General features: G+C 49.5%; 1 protein-coding gene across 1 annotated transcript; it reads right to left on the reverse strand.

The window, feature by feature from the left end:
* Positions 1–7665: 7665 nt before the first annotated feature.
* VRTN (vertebrae development associated) lies at positions 7666–13482 on the reverse strand. Its single transcript, XM_037502002.1, has 2 exons — positions 13410–13482; positions 7666–9811 (listed from the first exon to the last, which is right to left on the reverse strand). The coding sequence occupies exon 2, from the start codon at positions 9808–9810 to the stop codon at positions 7666–7668; it is 2145 nt and encodes a 714-aa protein (XP_037357899.1). The 5' UTR covers position 9811; positions 13410–13482.
* Between the last annotated feature and the right edge of the window lie 2127 nt (positions 13483–15609).

Here is a 15609-nt window from a genome sequence, read left to right on the forward strand (position 1 = left end):
CTCATTTCTTAATTCAATCATTTGCATGCACCTGTTCTAGTCAGAGAGCTAAAACAGTGAACGAGCCGGATGAGTTTCCATTCTTGGGGCCATGCAGTTCCAGTGGGGGGAGACAGACAAGAATCCAGAAAACAACTGTTTCAGACGGTGATGTGATTGGGAAGGAATGGTGCGGGGCTTGGTCAAGGAAAGTCTCTGAGCAGGTAATATGATTTTGACTTGAAGCACAGACAAAAGCTAGGTATAGAAAGTTCCAGGGAAGCCTTCCAAAGACAGCCATGGTCAAAAGGATGTCACTGCACATCTGCTGGCATTCCAGCACGTTTCATTGATTTGTAGGATTTGCCCATTTTTTCTGTGGTGTACATACTCCATCATGGCCGATTTCAAGTTACCAACATGACATGGTCATTTTTAGGAAGCTGATGTTTTAAATGGCTTTGGGCCTCATCAAAGTGCTGGGACCAAATGGCGTGTCAAATTCTACTCTCATGGGGTTTGGCTTTCTCTCATCCTCGGTTCCTCTCTTCCCTACCACCGCCGTCCCTGCCCACATACTCCTGAGTCTGTTAAGAGGCTCTTCCACAAATCCTTCCCAGCCCTCAAACAGAGGTAGGCCTGCTCCTTTGTACCCCACGGCATCATTGCCTCCCTATTTCAGCATATAACACATATCAAGGCCCTGATTCAAGAGACTGACTTTAAAAACCAAAGTATTGCTGCATAGAAATGTCTCTCAATGACAAACGATCATTGTTGAGGGTTCTGTCTTAGGCTCTCTAATAAAATGATGTAAGGTTATCATCTAAAATTCTAGATGAGGGCCTCCCCGGTGGCACAAGGGGTTAAGTCTCAGCACTATCAAGCTATCACCAGCCACGGCAGCGTGAGTGGGATCCCTGGCCAGGCCAAAGCGGACCCGCTGCTCCCGTCAGCAGTGTATTTCAGTCCATCCGTCTGTTCTACTCCCCCCTTTTCTACTCCCCTCTGGTGAATTCTCTCACCTCCCTTCCCGCGCACCTCTGGCCTACACCCCAGTTCTTGTATGCATAAATGAACAAATCTTTAAAAATAAATAAATAAATAAAATTCTAGATGAAGACATGAAATTACAAACTATACTTTCTGGACCCCTGAAAATCCTTGAATGCAGGGTTGAGGACCAAATATGTTTGTGAACTCCAGGGGGCTCTAGGTCTTATCAAGTTTTGTAACCTTGGGCCTCCCTGCTGGTTCAAGGGGTTAAGCACCGCACTATGAAGCAATCTGCAGCCTCTGCCATCGCAGGCTGGCCAGGGAGCAGCCCACATGGCGCAGCAGACCTCTCCTGTCTCACCCGCTGCTCACCTCACAGTGTATTTCGGCCGCCTGCCTGTTCTGATCCCCACTCTGTCTCTGGTGAATCCCCTCACCCCCTGCATCTCTGGCCTGTACCCCAGCTCTTGTAGGCATAAATAAATAAATCTTAAAAAAAGTTTGTAACCTTCTCTCCCTCACCTCCAGACCTCAACAAATGTGGACTGAATGAAGTAATCCATACCCCAAAGATATCAACCTCCCATCTTCCCCGAGGTGAGGTCTGAGGGTCACAGGGCTCCACAACCACTAGCCCCTGTCCTGGGTACTACAATGCAGCCTAGCCATGCCTCCCATCATTGTCCCCCAATTCTGACTTAAGTAACAGCAACAGATGACTGTCCAAAATCAGGGAGCCTAGAAAAGGAGCTTGATTATCAATACCCACAAGCCACGAAACATCACTGGCAGCCCTTCTGAGCCAGCCTGGACTGGGCTCAGCAGAACCCAAAGCCACTCAGGCCTGGGTGCTCTGGGGACATCTCCCTGCTTCTGACCGCCTGGGCTTTCCCTCCTCCTGGACCCTGGCCTCCACCAACCTCCATGCTGCGGGCTGCAGTCTGGACCAGATGAGGCACAGGGGAGGGTCCCCCCAGCAGCCCCACCCTCCACCCACATGGCCTCCGTCTCATCAGGAGGGGGTAATATGTGAGCAGCTGCCCTCCTATCTAGGCTCCCCTCCTCCCCCCAGCTCTCTGCCTGGCAGGGAGGAATCGCTAGCGTTAAGCAGATTTCATGCTATTTTCAAAGTCATTTTCCTTGGAAATTTTTTTTATACCATTAAACCTACTTTCTGCTGCTTCTCATCTCCCTGAAAGCTTCCTCCTGCCCTTCCTCCTCTAATTTAAGAAGAACTGATAATGGGAACATTTAAGAACCTGATGGTGACAACCTCCTGGTGTCCTGGGGTGTCTCAAGACACAACCTCCTGGTGTCCTGGGGTGTCTCTAGACTGAGCTGTGAAGGGGAAATCACACTAGAACCTTCCTGTTAGAAGTCAGGTCAGCGGGGTAGGCAGAGAGCCCCCAGACCAGCTCCCCTGGCTCACACTCCCCACACTTAGCTTTTCAGATACAGTCCCATTCTAACAACTGCCAGAGTCAGGGCCTCTGTCCCTCAGCACCACCAAACAGGGTTTGTTTTTTTTTTTTTAAGATTTATTTATTAATGCATTCAAGAGCTGGGGTACAGACCAGAGGTGCTGGGTAGGGGTGAAAGGATTTGCCAGAGACACAGTGAGGAGCAGAACAGGCGGATTGACTGAAATATACTCCTGAGGGGTGCAGCGAGCAAGACAGGAGAGGTCTGTTGAGCCATGTGGATAGCTCCCTGGCCGAGGATCGAACTCATGCTCCAGTGGCTGCAAATAGCTTCACAGCACTGGGACTTTAACCCCTGTGCCAAAAGGGAGGTCCCATCCCAAACAGGGGTATTTTACAACTGATGTTTAGGATCACCTGAGGGCCTCTGGGAAATGCAATTGAGGCATATTCTAGAGGGATACCTCCCCATACACATGCAGACTACATTTCCCAGAGGAGAGCTGGTTCCGGGAAGCTACAAGTTGGAGGGTCAGGATGAGCTAGAAGATGCCACAGCCAGCATCAGCCTCCCTGTGACCTCTTTGTTTTTAGTGCACCATATGGAAACCTGCCATGTTGTGTCAGATCACAGCTGCCTTGCGAGACGTTCACAAGGACAAGAGTTGAGGCCAAATGGCTCGTCCTACTCAGCTGACAGCACAGGGCTCACCCTACCAGGGGCTGCAGGATGGGACCCTGTTATGTCTGCCAAACTCCTCTGTGAGTAAGGCTGACCCAGCACCTCGAAAAGCCAACTGGACTACTGGGCATGTGAGTGGCCTCAGGTGCAAGCTGGCAGGATAGCTGTGCTCAGAGAGGGCATGGGGCTGGCCTCCGCCACTCAGTTTCCCTTCCCAGCATGGGGAACCATGCAAGACTTCAATGTTCCTGGGTCCTGCTAGGATGGAGATTTGGGAGAGAGAACTTTCTAGGATGATGCCTTCTGACCAATTCAAATGATAACCTGATGTTGGCAGCAACCAGAGTGAAAAATACCCAGAGAAAAACAGGTTGGTGGGGAATGAGCCCTGCTTGGTGGTTAGTGAGATTGAGGTGCTGGTGGAACATTCAGGAGAGGCTGCTGAGATGAGCTGGGTGCTCAGGGCCCAAGAGCCCAAATGATGGACTCCAAAGAAGTATTTGAGGAGCAACCTCATGTATCAAGGTAGACAACACAATCTCAACCAAGATACAGGACCCCTGCCCCCAGGAGATAAATATATTTTTATATTTTTAAATTATTCATGTTTCACCTGATTTCATTTTTTCGGTGAAAGCTTTTTTATTTAAGAGCCAGTTGTTTCTTCACAATGGAATAGAATGTTGGAAGATCTAAAGCTAACTTCATTGTTTTCCACCTTTATTCATACATTGTTCATTTAAGTGAAATGTCTTTTACATCTACCTCCAAGATAGAAAAGTGGTGCCAAAAAAATGTACGAATAATTTCAACAAATGTCAACTTCGAAATCAGCATGAAATATTCTTTGCAAATACGGTCACGGTTTATGCATTGCTGTCTTTCTAAGCAGATTATAAAGGAAACAGCTTTTCTACACAAAAATAATTTAACCATACTTATAAAACCTTTTCCAAATCAATAAATATTGACGTATCACTTTTATATCAATTTTTTTCCCAGTAGAGGCTAAAAGACCTGCCTATGAATTTGGGATTTGGTGCTGGCCTCCAACAAAAATAACTTTCAGTCATGGGACAGGGTAACCTCGAACAAGTCTCCTTGAGCATTAGCTTCCTCCTAGAAAACAGGAATTAGGGATTCCCACTTGGGACGTGATTGTAACCAATAGCAAATCTAGCACCGTTACGTACAGGATACTATACTATAGGCAGTATGGTAATCCACGTTTTACAGATGGAAAAAGTGAGGCACAGCAAGGTTAAATTCACCCATGTGCCTATACTGCTAAGGTTAGAAACCAATGGGTCTGGGTGTAGCCCTGGAACCCATAATCCTACCAAGCTCTTCCAGAGACTTGGGGTTTTAGACCCCAAGTGGCGGGTTTTAGACACCATTGTGAAAACTGCTCTGGGCAGCAAATCTGCTCTGATTCTGACAGCACAAGCGAGGGAGCAAATGTGAATCCAGTACCCCAACCAGGGCTGTTCTCAGGATGGAAGTTGATGCCACCATCTGAGAGCCAAAGCAGAAGATAGGAGCAGAGGGGTCAAAGGGCTGGGCCTACTGGGACCCCAGACTGTCTCTTGCTGCACAAGATTGCCACCTGCTGGCTGTAGGTGACCATTGCATGCCAGGGAGGCCATCACTTGTCTAATTCTTTCAGCCAATGTTAAGGGCTTACCAAGCTACTGCACCAGAGATAGGGAATCTGTGGGGGTCCCACAGAGAAAGGCAGGCAATAACAATGCCATAATAATGCTGTGTGGTTAGTCCCCGTGGGAGGGGCCGAGGAGGCAGGAGGAAAAGTCAGTCTGCAAGAAGGGTATGGGTGGGGGTGGCAGTCAGTGGGGAAAATGAGCCAAGAGATAGTTGCTCAAGAATTTGGATTTTGGGGCCTCCCCTTGTGGCGCAGTGGTTGAGCACTGGCCTGCGAAGCTGCCCACAGCCTCTGTAGCGCGGGTTTGATCCCCGGCCACTGGCGAGGGTCCCACATGGCAGCGTGCAGACCTCTCCTGCTGCGCCCACTGCACCCCTCAGCAGTGTGCTTCGTCAGTCTGCCTGTTCTACTCCCCGCTCTGGCTCTGGTGAATTCTCTCACCCTCCCGCGCTTCTGACGGTACCCTGTGCTTGTATAAATCAATCAATCAATCAATCAATCTAAATAAGGGGAAAAAAAGAATTTGTATTTTGTACTAAGGACAATGGGAATTCTGGTAATGAGTCAGATTTAGGTTCTAAAAAGATTCTCTGGCTTTGTCTGGAGGACAGAATTGGATCATTTGAATGGAAGCAGTTAATCTAAAAAACCATTTAAGCATTAGAGATAAGAGCAACCACTGACCTAGATTGGGGGGGGGGGTGGCTCTGGGGATGGAGAAAAACACTTAATTAAAAATATTTTGGAAATGGGATTGATTGGGGGTGAGGAAACCAAGTCCCAAAGGACAACAGGTAAAGCATAGTGGCCCATTTCATTCATTCTGTCTTTCAGTGAGTTGTGGCATTTACTGTACACAAGGGATGAATCCACCTGCTGGGAACAGTGTGTGAGCCAGTGAGGAAGAGTTTATATTTTAATGGAGGGATCATCATCAAATAAACAGCAAAAAACATCAGATGGGAGTAAATAAAAGGGCAATGCTGTAGTGACTCTCAGATGGTAAAGAGCCTGCCATGTAAAGGCAAGAAGGAACAGCATTCCAGACCAAAAGAACAATTGTAAACGCCCTTAAAGCAAGGGTGAGTGGGACCTGCTCAAGATCAGGGGCAGCCAGCATGCTGGGTAAGGGCAAGAGGTGAACAAGTGGCAGGAGATTCAGGGGTGAGATCTTGAAGGCCTTTACAAAGCAGTTCAAGGAATTCTGAGTTAAAAGGAAACCACTGACACATTTAGGACAGGAAAGTGACAGAATCAGACTTCATTTAAAGAGCTGACTGTTCTATGGCGAATGGGTTGCTTGGGGCAAGAGTGGCCCAAGAGCACTAGCAGGAACTTGTGATGAGGGCAGGAGGGCTGATGATGGCAACAGCATAAGGGGAGGCTTCTGGGCATATTTTGGAGTCAGAGATGGCAGGACTTGTTGATGGATTGATGTGGAGGTGAAAAAAATAGCAGAACCAAGACTCCCCCAGACCATGACGATGATGGCCACTGCGGGGAAACCTAGACAGGAGGAGGAAGACCTGAGGGACCATCACCCCCAGTGATGCTTTGTCCGAACAAGCCCACCCTGTAAGGAGGAGAGAGCATGCAAATTAACCCCTTCCAGACTCCTCCCCATGACAGGCCTCGCCTGCCTGTGCACACTGTAGAATGAACACAGTGCAGACCTGACCCTAGTGCTGGCCTAGCCTCTGAGAACCTGGTGGACCAGGCTTCTTCCATCAGTAAAAGATATCTTTCCAGAAAGCTGTAGCCCTGGCCCAAGCTGGGATAGCACCCAAGGCTATTTCTCGATCCAATTGTAAGCAGAATCCCCAGTCATCTTCCATCACTCAAGCCCCGAAGCTGGAGTTGTCTCAGTTAAGAATGAAGTGACAGGGCAGACCTCTCCTGCTGCTCCCCTCAGCAGTGTATTTCGTCAGTCTGCCTGTTCTGTTCCCCACTTTGGCTCTGGTGAGTTCTCTCACCCTCCCGCGCTTCTGACTGTACCCAGTGCTTGTATAAATAAATAAATAAATCTTTAAAAAAAAAAAAAAAAAAAAGAATGAAATGACACTCTCAGGCCCCTAAAACCAAAGAGGAAAGTGGGAATGGGCCGTCACTGTCAGAAAAACAAATACCAGAGACCAAGGGCTATGGGCACAGCACTTTATTTCTTTGCTTTTCCAACTTCACTCATGGACAATGCAAATTCAACCTCTCGCCTGCCTGGCCACTGCATGGTCCTTCAATGAGGATGGGGTACAGGCTTTAAGGAGAGGCTCAGCAGAAAGATGGGGGTCCCCAAGAGCTAGCCAGGCTGGCAGAGGACTGCAGGGGCCACATCAGGTAGGCAAACACTTAAGGCACCCTCCCTTCATCCTTGAGTACACTCCTTGCAAGGGACAGGCCAGTCCCTCAGTGATCCAGCTCAGGACCCTCACTTCTGCTCACACCCTCTCCCTTGGGGTGCCAGACAGAAGCTACTAACTCCTTCCATATTAGATTTCTATTTTCTTTGGAAAATATCTTTGAGTAAGGAGGGTGCCAACCCTCAAAATGCAATGAAAACAAGAAATATATTCTGCCCAATGGGACAGATCGCCATATTTTAAAGCTCCTTTTGTCCCCAGAAAAAGCCTAGCAACCAAACTTCTTCCACATCCTCACACACACAGCTTCCAACACCAGCACAAGGGCCCAGCCAACCCGCTTAAACCAAAACAAAAAACCAAGACACAACAACACAAGAATGGCAGACAGCTGAAGAGAACAGCTCTGGACCTGCAGCTCTGCAGGAGACCAGATAGCCGAACCCTGAGATCAGGGTGGACACCGTGGGAGCCGGAGCAAAGGGCATCCCTGCCAAGCCAGGGGACAGTTCAGGTCCCCGACCCTCTCCAATGTGCTCCCCTTTCCTCCCAACCCCTTCCCCACCCCCATCAGCCATCAACCAGGGTGAGGCCATCGTAGAGGGCGCGCTTCCACATGTAGTAGGTGGAGCGGGCAGTGAGGGGGAAAAGGGCACTGAACTCCTTATAGGAGGGGAAGCTCTTAGACTGGAAGCGCTTCTGCAAGAACAGCTTGGCCTGGGCCTTGAACTTTGTGGTGGCAAGCATGTCCATCACCAGCACCTGGCTATCCCTGCCCCCTGCCGTCGCCACCACAGGCTGGCTGGACAGGGACCCACCTTGGGGCGGGCCCTGGGCCATGGTCCCCTCTTGCAGGGCTCCCTCTTGGGAAGGCCCTCCCCGGCCTTTCCCTGACTCCTGTCCTGGAGAAGTCCCCACATGTGGGGTCCCTGCAGGCTGGGCCGCTGCAGCTGTCACATTTCTGCCAACTTCTTTTTTCCATTTCTCAGCCTCCTGGGCCCCTCCTTTACCCAACATGAGGCCCTGCTGCATCTGGAGTTTGGACAGGTTTTTGGGCCAACCCCGGGCCAGACTCTTCCAGGCCCAAAAGGTAGAGGGTGATAGGCTGGGGTAGCGGAGACGGAAACGGCAGAAGGGGAGATGCCCACTCAGCACCTGCTTGCGGGCAGCCCTGCGAAGACGCCTCTGCCAGCGGGACAGGGGCATCCTCAAGGGGTGGGGCTCCTGGGGGGTGGGTGGTCCCCCACCTGTCGCTTTCCCTGGCCCCTCGCCTGCCTCACCCTTCCAAGGGAACGGGGCTTCTTCCCCAGCAGACGCTGGCTGGGGAGACCCAGTCCCCAAGAGGGTTGGTGCCGGCTTGAAGCTGGGGTTCCTTCGAAGGGCCTTGCGGCGCCAGTTGTAGTAGGTGGACCGGGAGATGCCTGGAAACCTGCGTTTGAAGCAGCGATAGGGCACCAGGGTGTTCAGGGAAATGCAGTGCTCCAGGTACAGCTTGGCCCTCTGCATTAAGACCATGCCAGGGTTGGATGTGGCCAGTGAGGAGCACCCCAGCCCCTCAGCCACCTGCTCCTCTGGCAGCTTCTCCAGCTCCTCCAAGGCCAGCGCCTCCTTGGGGGCCAGTGCCTGGCAGGCGCTGGAGCCCAGCAGCTCGTGCTTCCAGGCATAATAGGTGGAGCGGGAGATCTCAGGGAACCTCTGGAGGAACTGCTGCAGGGGCACCACCCCCCCACGGTGGAAGCTGTCCTTCAGGAAGTGCTTGGCTGAGAAGCGGGTGGCCACTTTCTGCCGGTGCTCCTGGGACTGCCGCCGCCAGCGGTAGAAGGTGCTCTTGGTGACGCTGTAGCGATCGCAGAGGTGGGAGTAGCTGAGGCCTGGTTCACGGTTGAGCAGCTCCAGGGTCTTGGCCGGTGGCGGTAGGCGGGCCAGAGCTGGAGGAGCCGGGGCCAGGCCAGCACCTTCTGCCTCCACCTCCTCCAACCCCACCACAGGGGCAAAGTACTGGTGTCGGAAGAGTTGGCTGGTGAGGGGCTGGCCGGCCCACATGATGTGCAGCGTGGCGGGCATGTGGTCGCAGCGTCGGGGGCGGATGACCCGATTAAAGTAGGGCCGGATCTTGAGGTTACGCATGGGGTAGATGGAGTAGATGTTGCGCTGAAGGACAGAGGCGAGGGCATACAAGTGCCACACATTGGAGAAACTGCTGGGGAAGCAGGTGGCTTTGACATCCGCATCGAAGATGGCCTCCAGCGTGGCAGAAGGCAGGTTGGTCATCTCTGGGGACTCTTCAGAGCACAGGGAGTAGCGCACAGCCTGCAGCATCACCTTGGAGTCGATCATGCCCTGGAGGTAGTAATGCCTGTGCAGCAGCATCTCCACCACCGTTCGGGCCCGCAACTCCAGGCTGAGCCCAGCATCACCCCACAGCAGCATGCTGGCGGCCTCGAACAGCAGGCTGCCCTCACCCTTGCACACCAGGGGAAGCATGTTCCGGGGAGCATCTTCTGGGTACAGGCTCAGGGCCACCGAGTCCACCTCCAGGACTTGGGGGCCGGGGTTGGGTCCAGGACTCCCCTCTCGGCAGGTGGGGAGGGTGAAGGAAGACAGGACCTGCTTGGCCTCCAGGGCAGCGCCAATGAGACCCTCCAGGCCCACAGACTCCACTGCTTCCTGCAGTTCCTGCAGCACATGCTGGACCAGCTGCTCCCGGGATGTCATCCTGACAGGGCAAAGGACAGAAAGGCAGAGGTCAGAACAAGCTACCCAGGGGGTACCCAGCAATGGTGCTCTGTCCATTCCTGTACCTTTGCCTTCCCTGGAGATAATGTCCACCCGCTGCCATTTCCCTCTAGCAGATACTGACTCATCGCCTCCTGGGGTCTGTTTACTCAGCGATACTGAGGAAGGACTTGGTCTCTCTGGAGGCTGGTTTTGAATCTTGGCAGCCATTGCAGCAAGAGTTCGATCCCCGGCCAGGGAACTACCCACATGGTGCAGCAGACCTCTCATCTCCCCACTGCTCCCCTCAGCAGTGTATTTCAGTCAGTCTGCCTGTTCTGCTCCCCACTCTGTCTCTGGTGAATTCTCTCACCCTCCTACACCTCTGGCCTGTACCCCAATTCTTGTATGCATAAATAAATAAATCTTTAAAAAAAAAAGTTGTATCTCTATCTCTTAAAGACTGACAAACATAGCCAAATTGCTCTGGTCTCTCCCTAAAACAGTGATTTTCAAGGTATGATGTATGGGCTCATAGGCTCCCTGAAACCTTAAAGAGATTTTTTTTTTAAAGATTTATTTATTTTTATACAAAACCAGGGTACAGGCCAGATGTGTGGGAGGGTGAGAGGATTCACCGGAGACAGAGCGGGGAATAGAACAGGTGGACTGAAGAAATACACTGCTGAGGGTAGCAGCGGGCGAGACAGGAGAGGTCTGCTTCGCCATGTGGGATTCCTGCCGGCCGGGATCAAACCCACGCTGCAGAGGTTGTGGACAGCTTCACAGTATAGCGCTCAATGGCCTGCACCACCAGGGAGGTCCCAAAATCTTAAAGAGTTTTGCAATTTAAACTATGTTTGTAATAATGCTAAGCTATACTAAGGTAACCTAACATCACTTGACCTTCTCACTGTATTAGCATTTGAGCAAAACTGTAGTACCTTAGCACAAATTAAACTGTTCTTTGTCACCATGCACTTGCTCTTTAAAAAAAAAAGCTAACTTCTCTCAATGTCCTTGATGAAGCAGTATAGATTTTAATTTTTATTAAACCATAACCCTTAAATACATGTCTTTTCAGTATTGGGAGTGACTAAATGTGGGTGTTCATAAAGCTTTTCTGCTGCACACTGAAGTATGAATGTCTGTCGTGGACGGTTGATTGGGCTGTATGATATAGCTCGTCATTTTTCCCATGGAATTCCATTTCTATTTGAAAGAGACATTAGTCATTTAGACCTGGCTGTTTTTGGCATACATTTTCTCAAAAATGAATAAGGTGAGCTTGTTACTTCCACGAACACAATTATTTGTTGCCAGTGAAAAATTTTGAGGTTTCATTTGAAAATTAGAATTCTAGAAAACCTATTATCTGCTGCAGTGAGCTTGGTAGCTTCCCACTGCCTAAGACTCTTCTTGTGTTTGTTAGTGGTGACAACAAATGCAACTTTTGATACTACATAATGGAATTGTCAACCTCCGATGGTCCACATCACTCAATGAATTGTAATTACCAAATAACCAATGGGCCATGTTACAAAGTCATGCATGAATAAGAGACCCATCCAAAATAGAAAAGAGGTTTTAGCACAACAGCATATGAAAAGTAGGTGGATGTGGTCAGAGATTTTACATTATTACTAAGATTTTAGAAATGATCACTTTTCTTTGTATTTATCAAAGAATATCCACTGTGGGGCGGGGAATCAAAATATTCCTTTTTTGATCTCCTGTTTGGATGAAATTGGGTTTTCTGCACATACTTCTATCAAAACAATGGATCACAACAGAGTGAACAGAGACGGATATGAGAATCTAGTAGACCAGGCATTACACAGATTTAAAAACTGTAAAATATACTCAACTAAGTTTTTTTTTGTGGTTATTCTGGAAAAGTTATTTTCACAAGAACTGTCATTTAGTACTATGTTAACGGGTTTGGTTAAATTTCTCAGTTTTAATTTCTAATATACATTGAAAGCTATAACTGATATAAATAAAAGATCTTAAGGGTAGATTTTTAAAAGCCACCAAAAGTTTGCTGCCCTGGGAGCAAAAACAGTCATTTCAAAGTGGTGGCAGCTGCCGGCACCCTGCACAGTCACAGCACTAAAGACTAGATTCATGGAGCATTCACTGTTTGCCGCACTGGCCCTATCCCTCCAGCCACACTTCAAGGTAGGTACTAATGGGATGGCCCCTTTACAGGTGAGGAAACAAGAGATCATGGAAGTTAGGCCAGTTTGCCCAAGGTCACAGCCAGTAGTTGAAACCAAATGCTCTTTAGAGCCTGCGATTAATCTCCTCCAGTTTACTCCACCAGCCACAAACTAATCACCCTAATTACTGGTAGTTTTCAGTGTTGTATTGTAAAGCTCAGTTATAGTCATTGAAGGACACTGTTTCCAAATTAGAAAGGAGCCTGATATTCTTTGATGCTTCTCAGATCTTTGTTAAGAGTTTGATAAATTGCTTTAGATTAACCTTAGGTGTGAAAATAGTGGTTGGGTGTGTATTATTTATCAACTTATCAAACTCCGGACTTAAAAGGAATTGAGTGTAAATTATGGTTCAGTAAAATTGAAGTTCTTAAAGCATCCAAGGAATACCACCAAAATTTTACTTGATTATCATAAAGAAAGCTTTTTAAAATTGGTAATCAGAATCACCTTTGGGTAAAGTTTCTCAGCTATAGATTTAAATTGTGACAAGACTGTTATAACCTCTCACCAAATTTCTTTTGTAACATTATTTGACCCTGTAAATTGCGTTTTCCATCTGTTCATCTTTTAATCGCTTTGAAAACTTTTATACACCTTTTAAAAAATTAATTTTCTTTGGACTCAGGAGATGAATTTCATATCAGTACTCGGTAAAGAGAACACTTCTGTGATTAAAAAAAAAAATGAGCCCTGAGAACAAACTGCACACACAGAACTTTTCATTCTGGTAGACAACAAAGACACGGCCTTTTGTCTTTCTTGAATGACTACCACTTGTTACAAGCTTCGCTATCAGTGAGCTCTGGTAGATCCTTTGCAGACAAAATTATGAAAACAGCCTCCACTTATCCAGTGTTTACTAAATGCATTTAACTTAGGTAATTCAACCCAAATCTCAGAAATATGAGGGGACAATTCATTTAAATGGTGTGGATGAGTCTTCCTGTCCCTTCTACTCAGTGAGCCTACTTGCAAACTTTGGTGGGATTACAAGGGGTGAACATTCGATTTCAAGCTTTTTAGTAGTAACTGTGTTCATACGTGGTTCTCACCTTCCCTTCACGTGAACTATAGCTCTACCCCATCTTCACCATCACTAGATTATAGCTATCCAGTTTATACCTGCAGAAAAGGAAGCTTGGGGGTTAAATTAAATAACTTTTCGAAGACCACATAATTATTAAAACTGAGAAACCTAAGCAATCTGTTTCCAGAGCTCCCCTCCTAACCATTGTAATTCCACCACCAGGGGAATACATACATCACCCAAAAGGCTCATTAGCCAGAAGATCCAGAAATATATGTATTCTTGAGACAAACCTGGCCATTTTACAGATAAGGAAATTGAGGTCCAGAAAGGTAATTTTGACTTGCCTGAATTCACGCAGCAGTTTCCAGATACCTTCCAACACAAAGTCCACATATACCAAACATCCTCCTGCACAAACCACACCCCTCCCCGGTCCCTCCCAACCTATTCTTCCAGCCTCACCCAACCCGGCTCCACCCTATCTACTCCTTCCTCTTCCCCAAAAAGGTGATGCTTTTTGAGAAGATGTAAGTAAGTAGGTCACAGCCCACTTCTGTTTTCCTCAAAAGCTGGCTGACAAAAAGCTCCCTTGCAGAGGCTCACCACTCCACCCCACTCCACTCCACAGCCCTCGCAGCAGGTCCAGACCACGGGAACACCGGGCAGTGGAAAAGGCCAGGGGCTGCACGGGGAAACCGATCTTCCTTAAGTATGCAATTGGTGATGGGGTTCAGGTGCAATAGTATTTTAGGCAATGACTCCCTTCCTGAAAGTGCAATGCAAAGCAGAGCTGGCAGTTGCCAGGTGCATTCATGGGATGAGGTGCAGAAAGGGAGATGTAATCTATGGCTTCTCCCACCTGGCCTCCCCTGGCTCCCACAATTCTCGAAAGGGATTGGAAAAGGCTTAAAAGCAAGGAGGCCAGCCCTCCAATTACACAGCCTGCCTAGCTTCCCTGGCTTGAGGTTGGAAGGTAGGAGCATCCCTGCACCTAGGAAGGGTTCTGGAGCCAAGGAATGAATGAATGGACATGCACACTCTGCAGGAGACTCAGCCTCTCCTTCACCAGAACCTCCTCCCCAGGTTCCCTGCATTTAGGCAGGGTCTTGGAGCCCAGCTCTGACCTCTGACCCTCACATGTTAGAAGATGAGCCAGAGCTCTGGAAAAGGCGAGGAAAGAGCCAAGGAATCTGCTGACACAATGCTGGTAAGTCTCCTCTGGCCTCTACAAACTCCTTTATTCGTTTCATCACTGGGTCTGCTCAGTTCACGAAGACCCTGTATCCTCCCATCCTCCCTCCCCGCCTTTCCCCTCGCAAAGCTGGTTCTGCACCAACTGGACCCAACAAGCAAGGCGGCAGGGGGCCACACAGGCTTTAGGCCTCAGTAAAACCAGTAAAGACTAAGGTATCTCAGCTGATGACCCGGCCTGGCCCTCGCCTCTCCTGCCTGCACTCTGCTCCCCAGGCCAGCTACCCAGGCTGTGCCCCTGATTCAAGGAAATACCAGCCATCTTGGCTCCCTCCCTGGTGGCCAGGAGATCCAGCAGGGCAAGGTCGGCCAAGGGGGCTAGCTGGTGGCAGCTGAGTCCCTAGGCAGCGACTCCTCAGAGAACCTCCCACAGCCAAGGGCAGGGAAGCACCTGGGGCCGGCAAGTCAACCAAACCTCCGGAGTTCCCAAGTTCACTAGCTCTAGTGGACCACGTGTCTGGAAGGGTAGAAGAAGGGGGAGTGCACCCCACAACAAAAGGCGGTGCAGGCCACCAGTCATCTTTTGGGGTGCCAGGAGGCAGTGGGTGGCTGGCTGGCCAGGGAAACCTGAAACCTGGGACCCAAGTTTGAGAGCCCCAGGAGTCTGGGGAGGAGCCAAACCTTTGTGTAAGGTGGGGAGGGGAGATAGCAGAGGGATGGAGGTGGGGGTGGGGAGAAAGAGAACTTGAAACAATGCCTTGCCTCCCACTCCACACTCACACACACTCACACACTCGCGCGCTTTGCTGCATCTTAGTGGAATCACTCCTTGACCCTTGGACCCGTTAGTATCCTGAGGCCGCCCTCCCTCCCCTGGGGCCTCTAAATAGTAGGAAACACCCACCCTTCCTAATTTTGAGGAAATTTCCTAGTTTACTGACCTCGAGGGTGGCCCAGAGCCGCGTCCACTTCCTGCACCTTCCAGCCTGGGACATTTAAGTCACCCTGCGCAGACAGGCCTTCTCGGGTAGCTTCCCAGTGGAGCGCCACTCTCACTCCAGAACTGGTTTCATATCTGAAGTGGACCATGGAGCATGGACGTCTACAGCCAACTGGCCAGTGGAGAAGCGGTTTAAGCCACTCCCCCCAGGAAATCGCCCACCCTCATGTGCTCTGGTCCCAAGATGAAAGAAGTGCAAATTCGGGGGTCACTTCCAATGGTAAAGTGATAGCAGCTATTGTCTTGTCCATTCTACCCAGCTGGGGGTGTTAAAGTGCCCAGACCTCGCTCTGAAACAGACCCCAAACTGCCCAGGGAAGACTTGAAAGAGAGTTGAAAGATTTCCAAGGAGT

The sequence above is a fragment of the Talpa occidentalis genome, unplaced genomic scaffold (genome assembly GCF_014898055.3).
Source record: "Talpa occidentalis isolate TD23 unplaced genomic scaffold, MPIMG_talOcc4v2.1 talOcc4.11, whole genome shotgun sequence".
Taxonomy (NCBI): Eukaryota; Metazoa; Chordata; class Mammalia; order Eulipotyphla; family Talpidae; genus Talpa; species Talpa occidentalis.

Excerpts from the sequence above, each read along its gene's own strand:
- VRTN (XM_037502002.1), bottom strand. The coding sequence starts at position 9,810 with ATGACATCCCGGGAGCAGCTGGTCCAGCATGTGCTGCAGGAACTGCAG.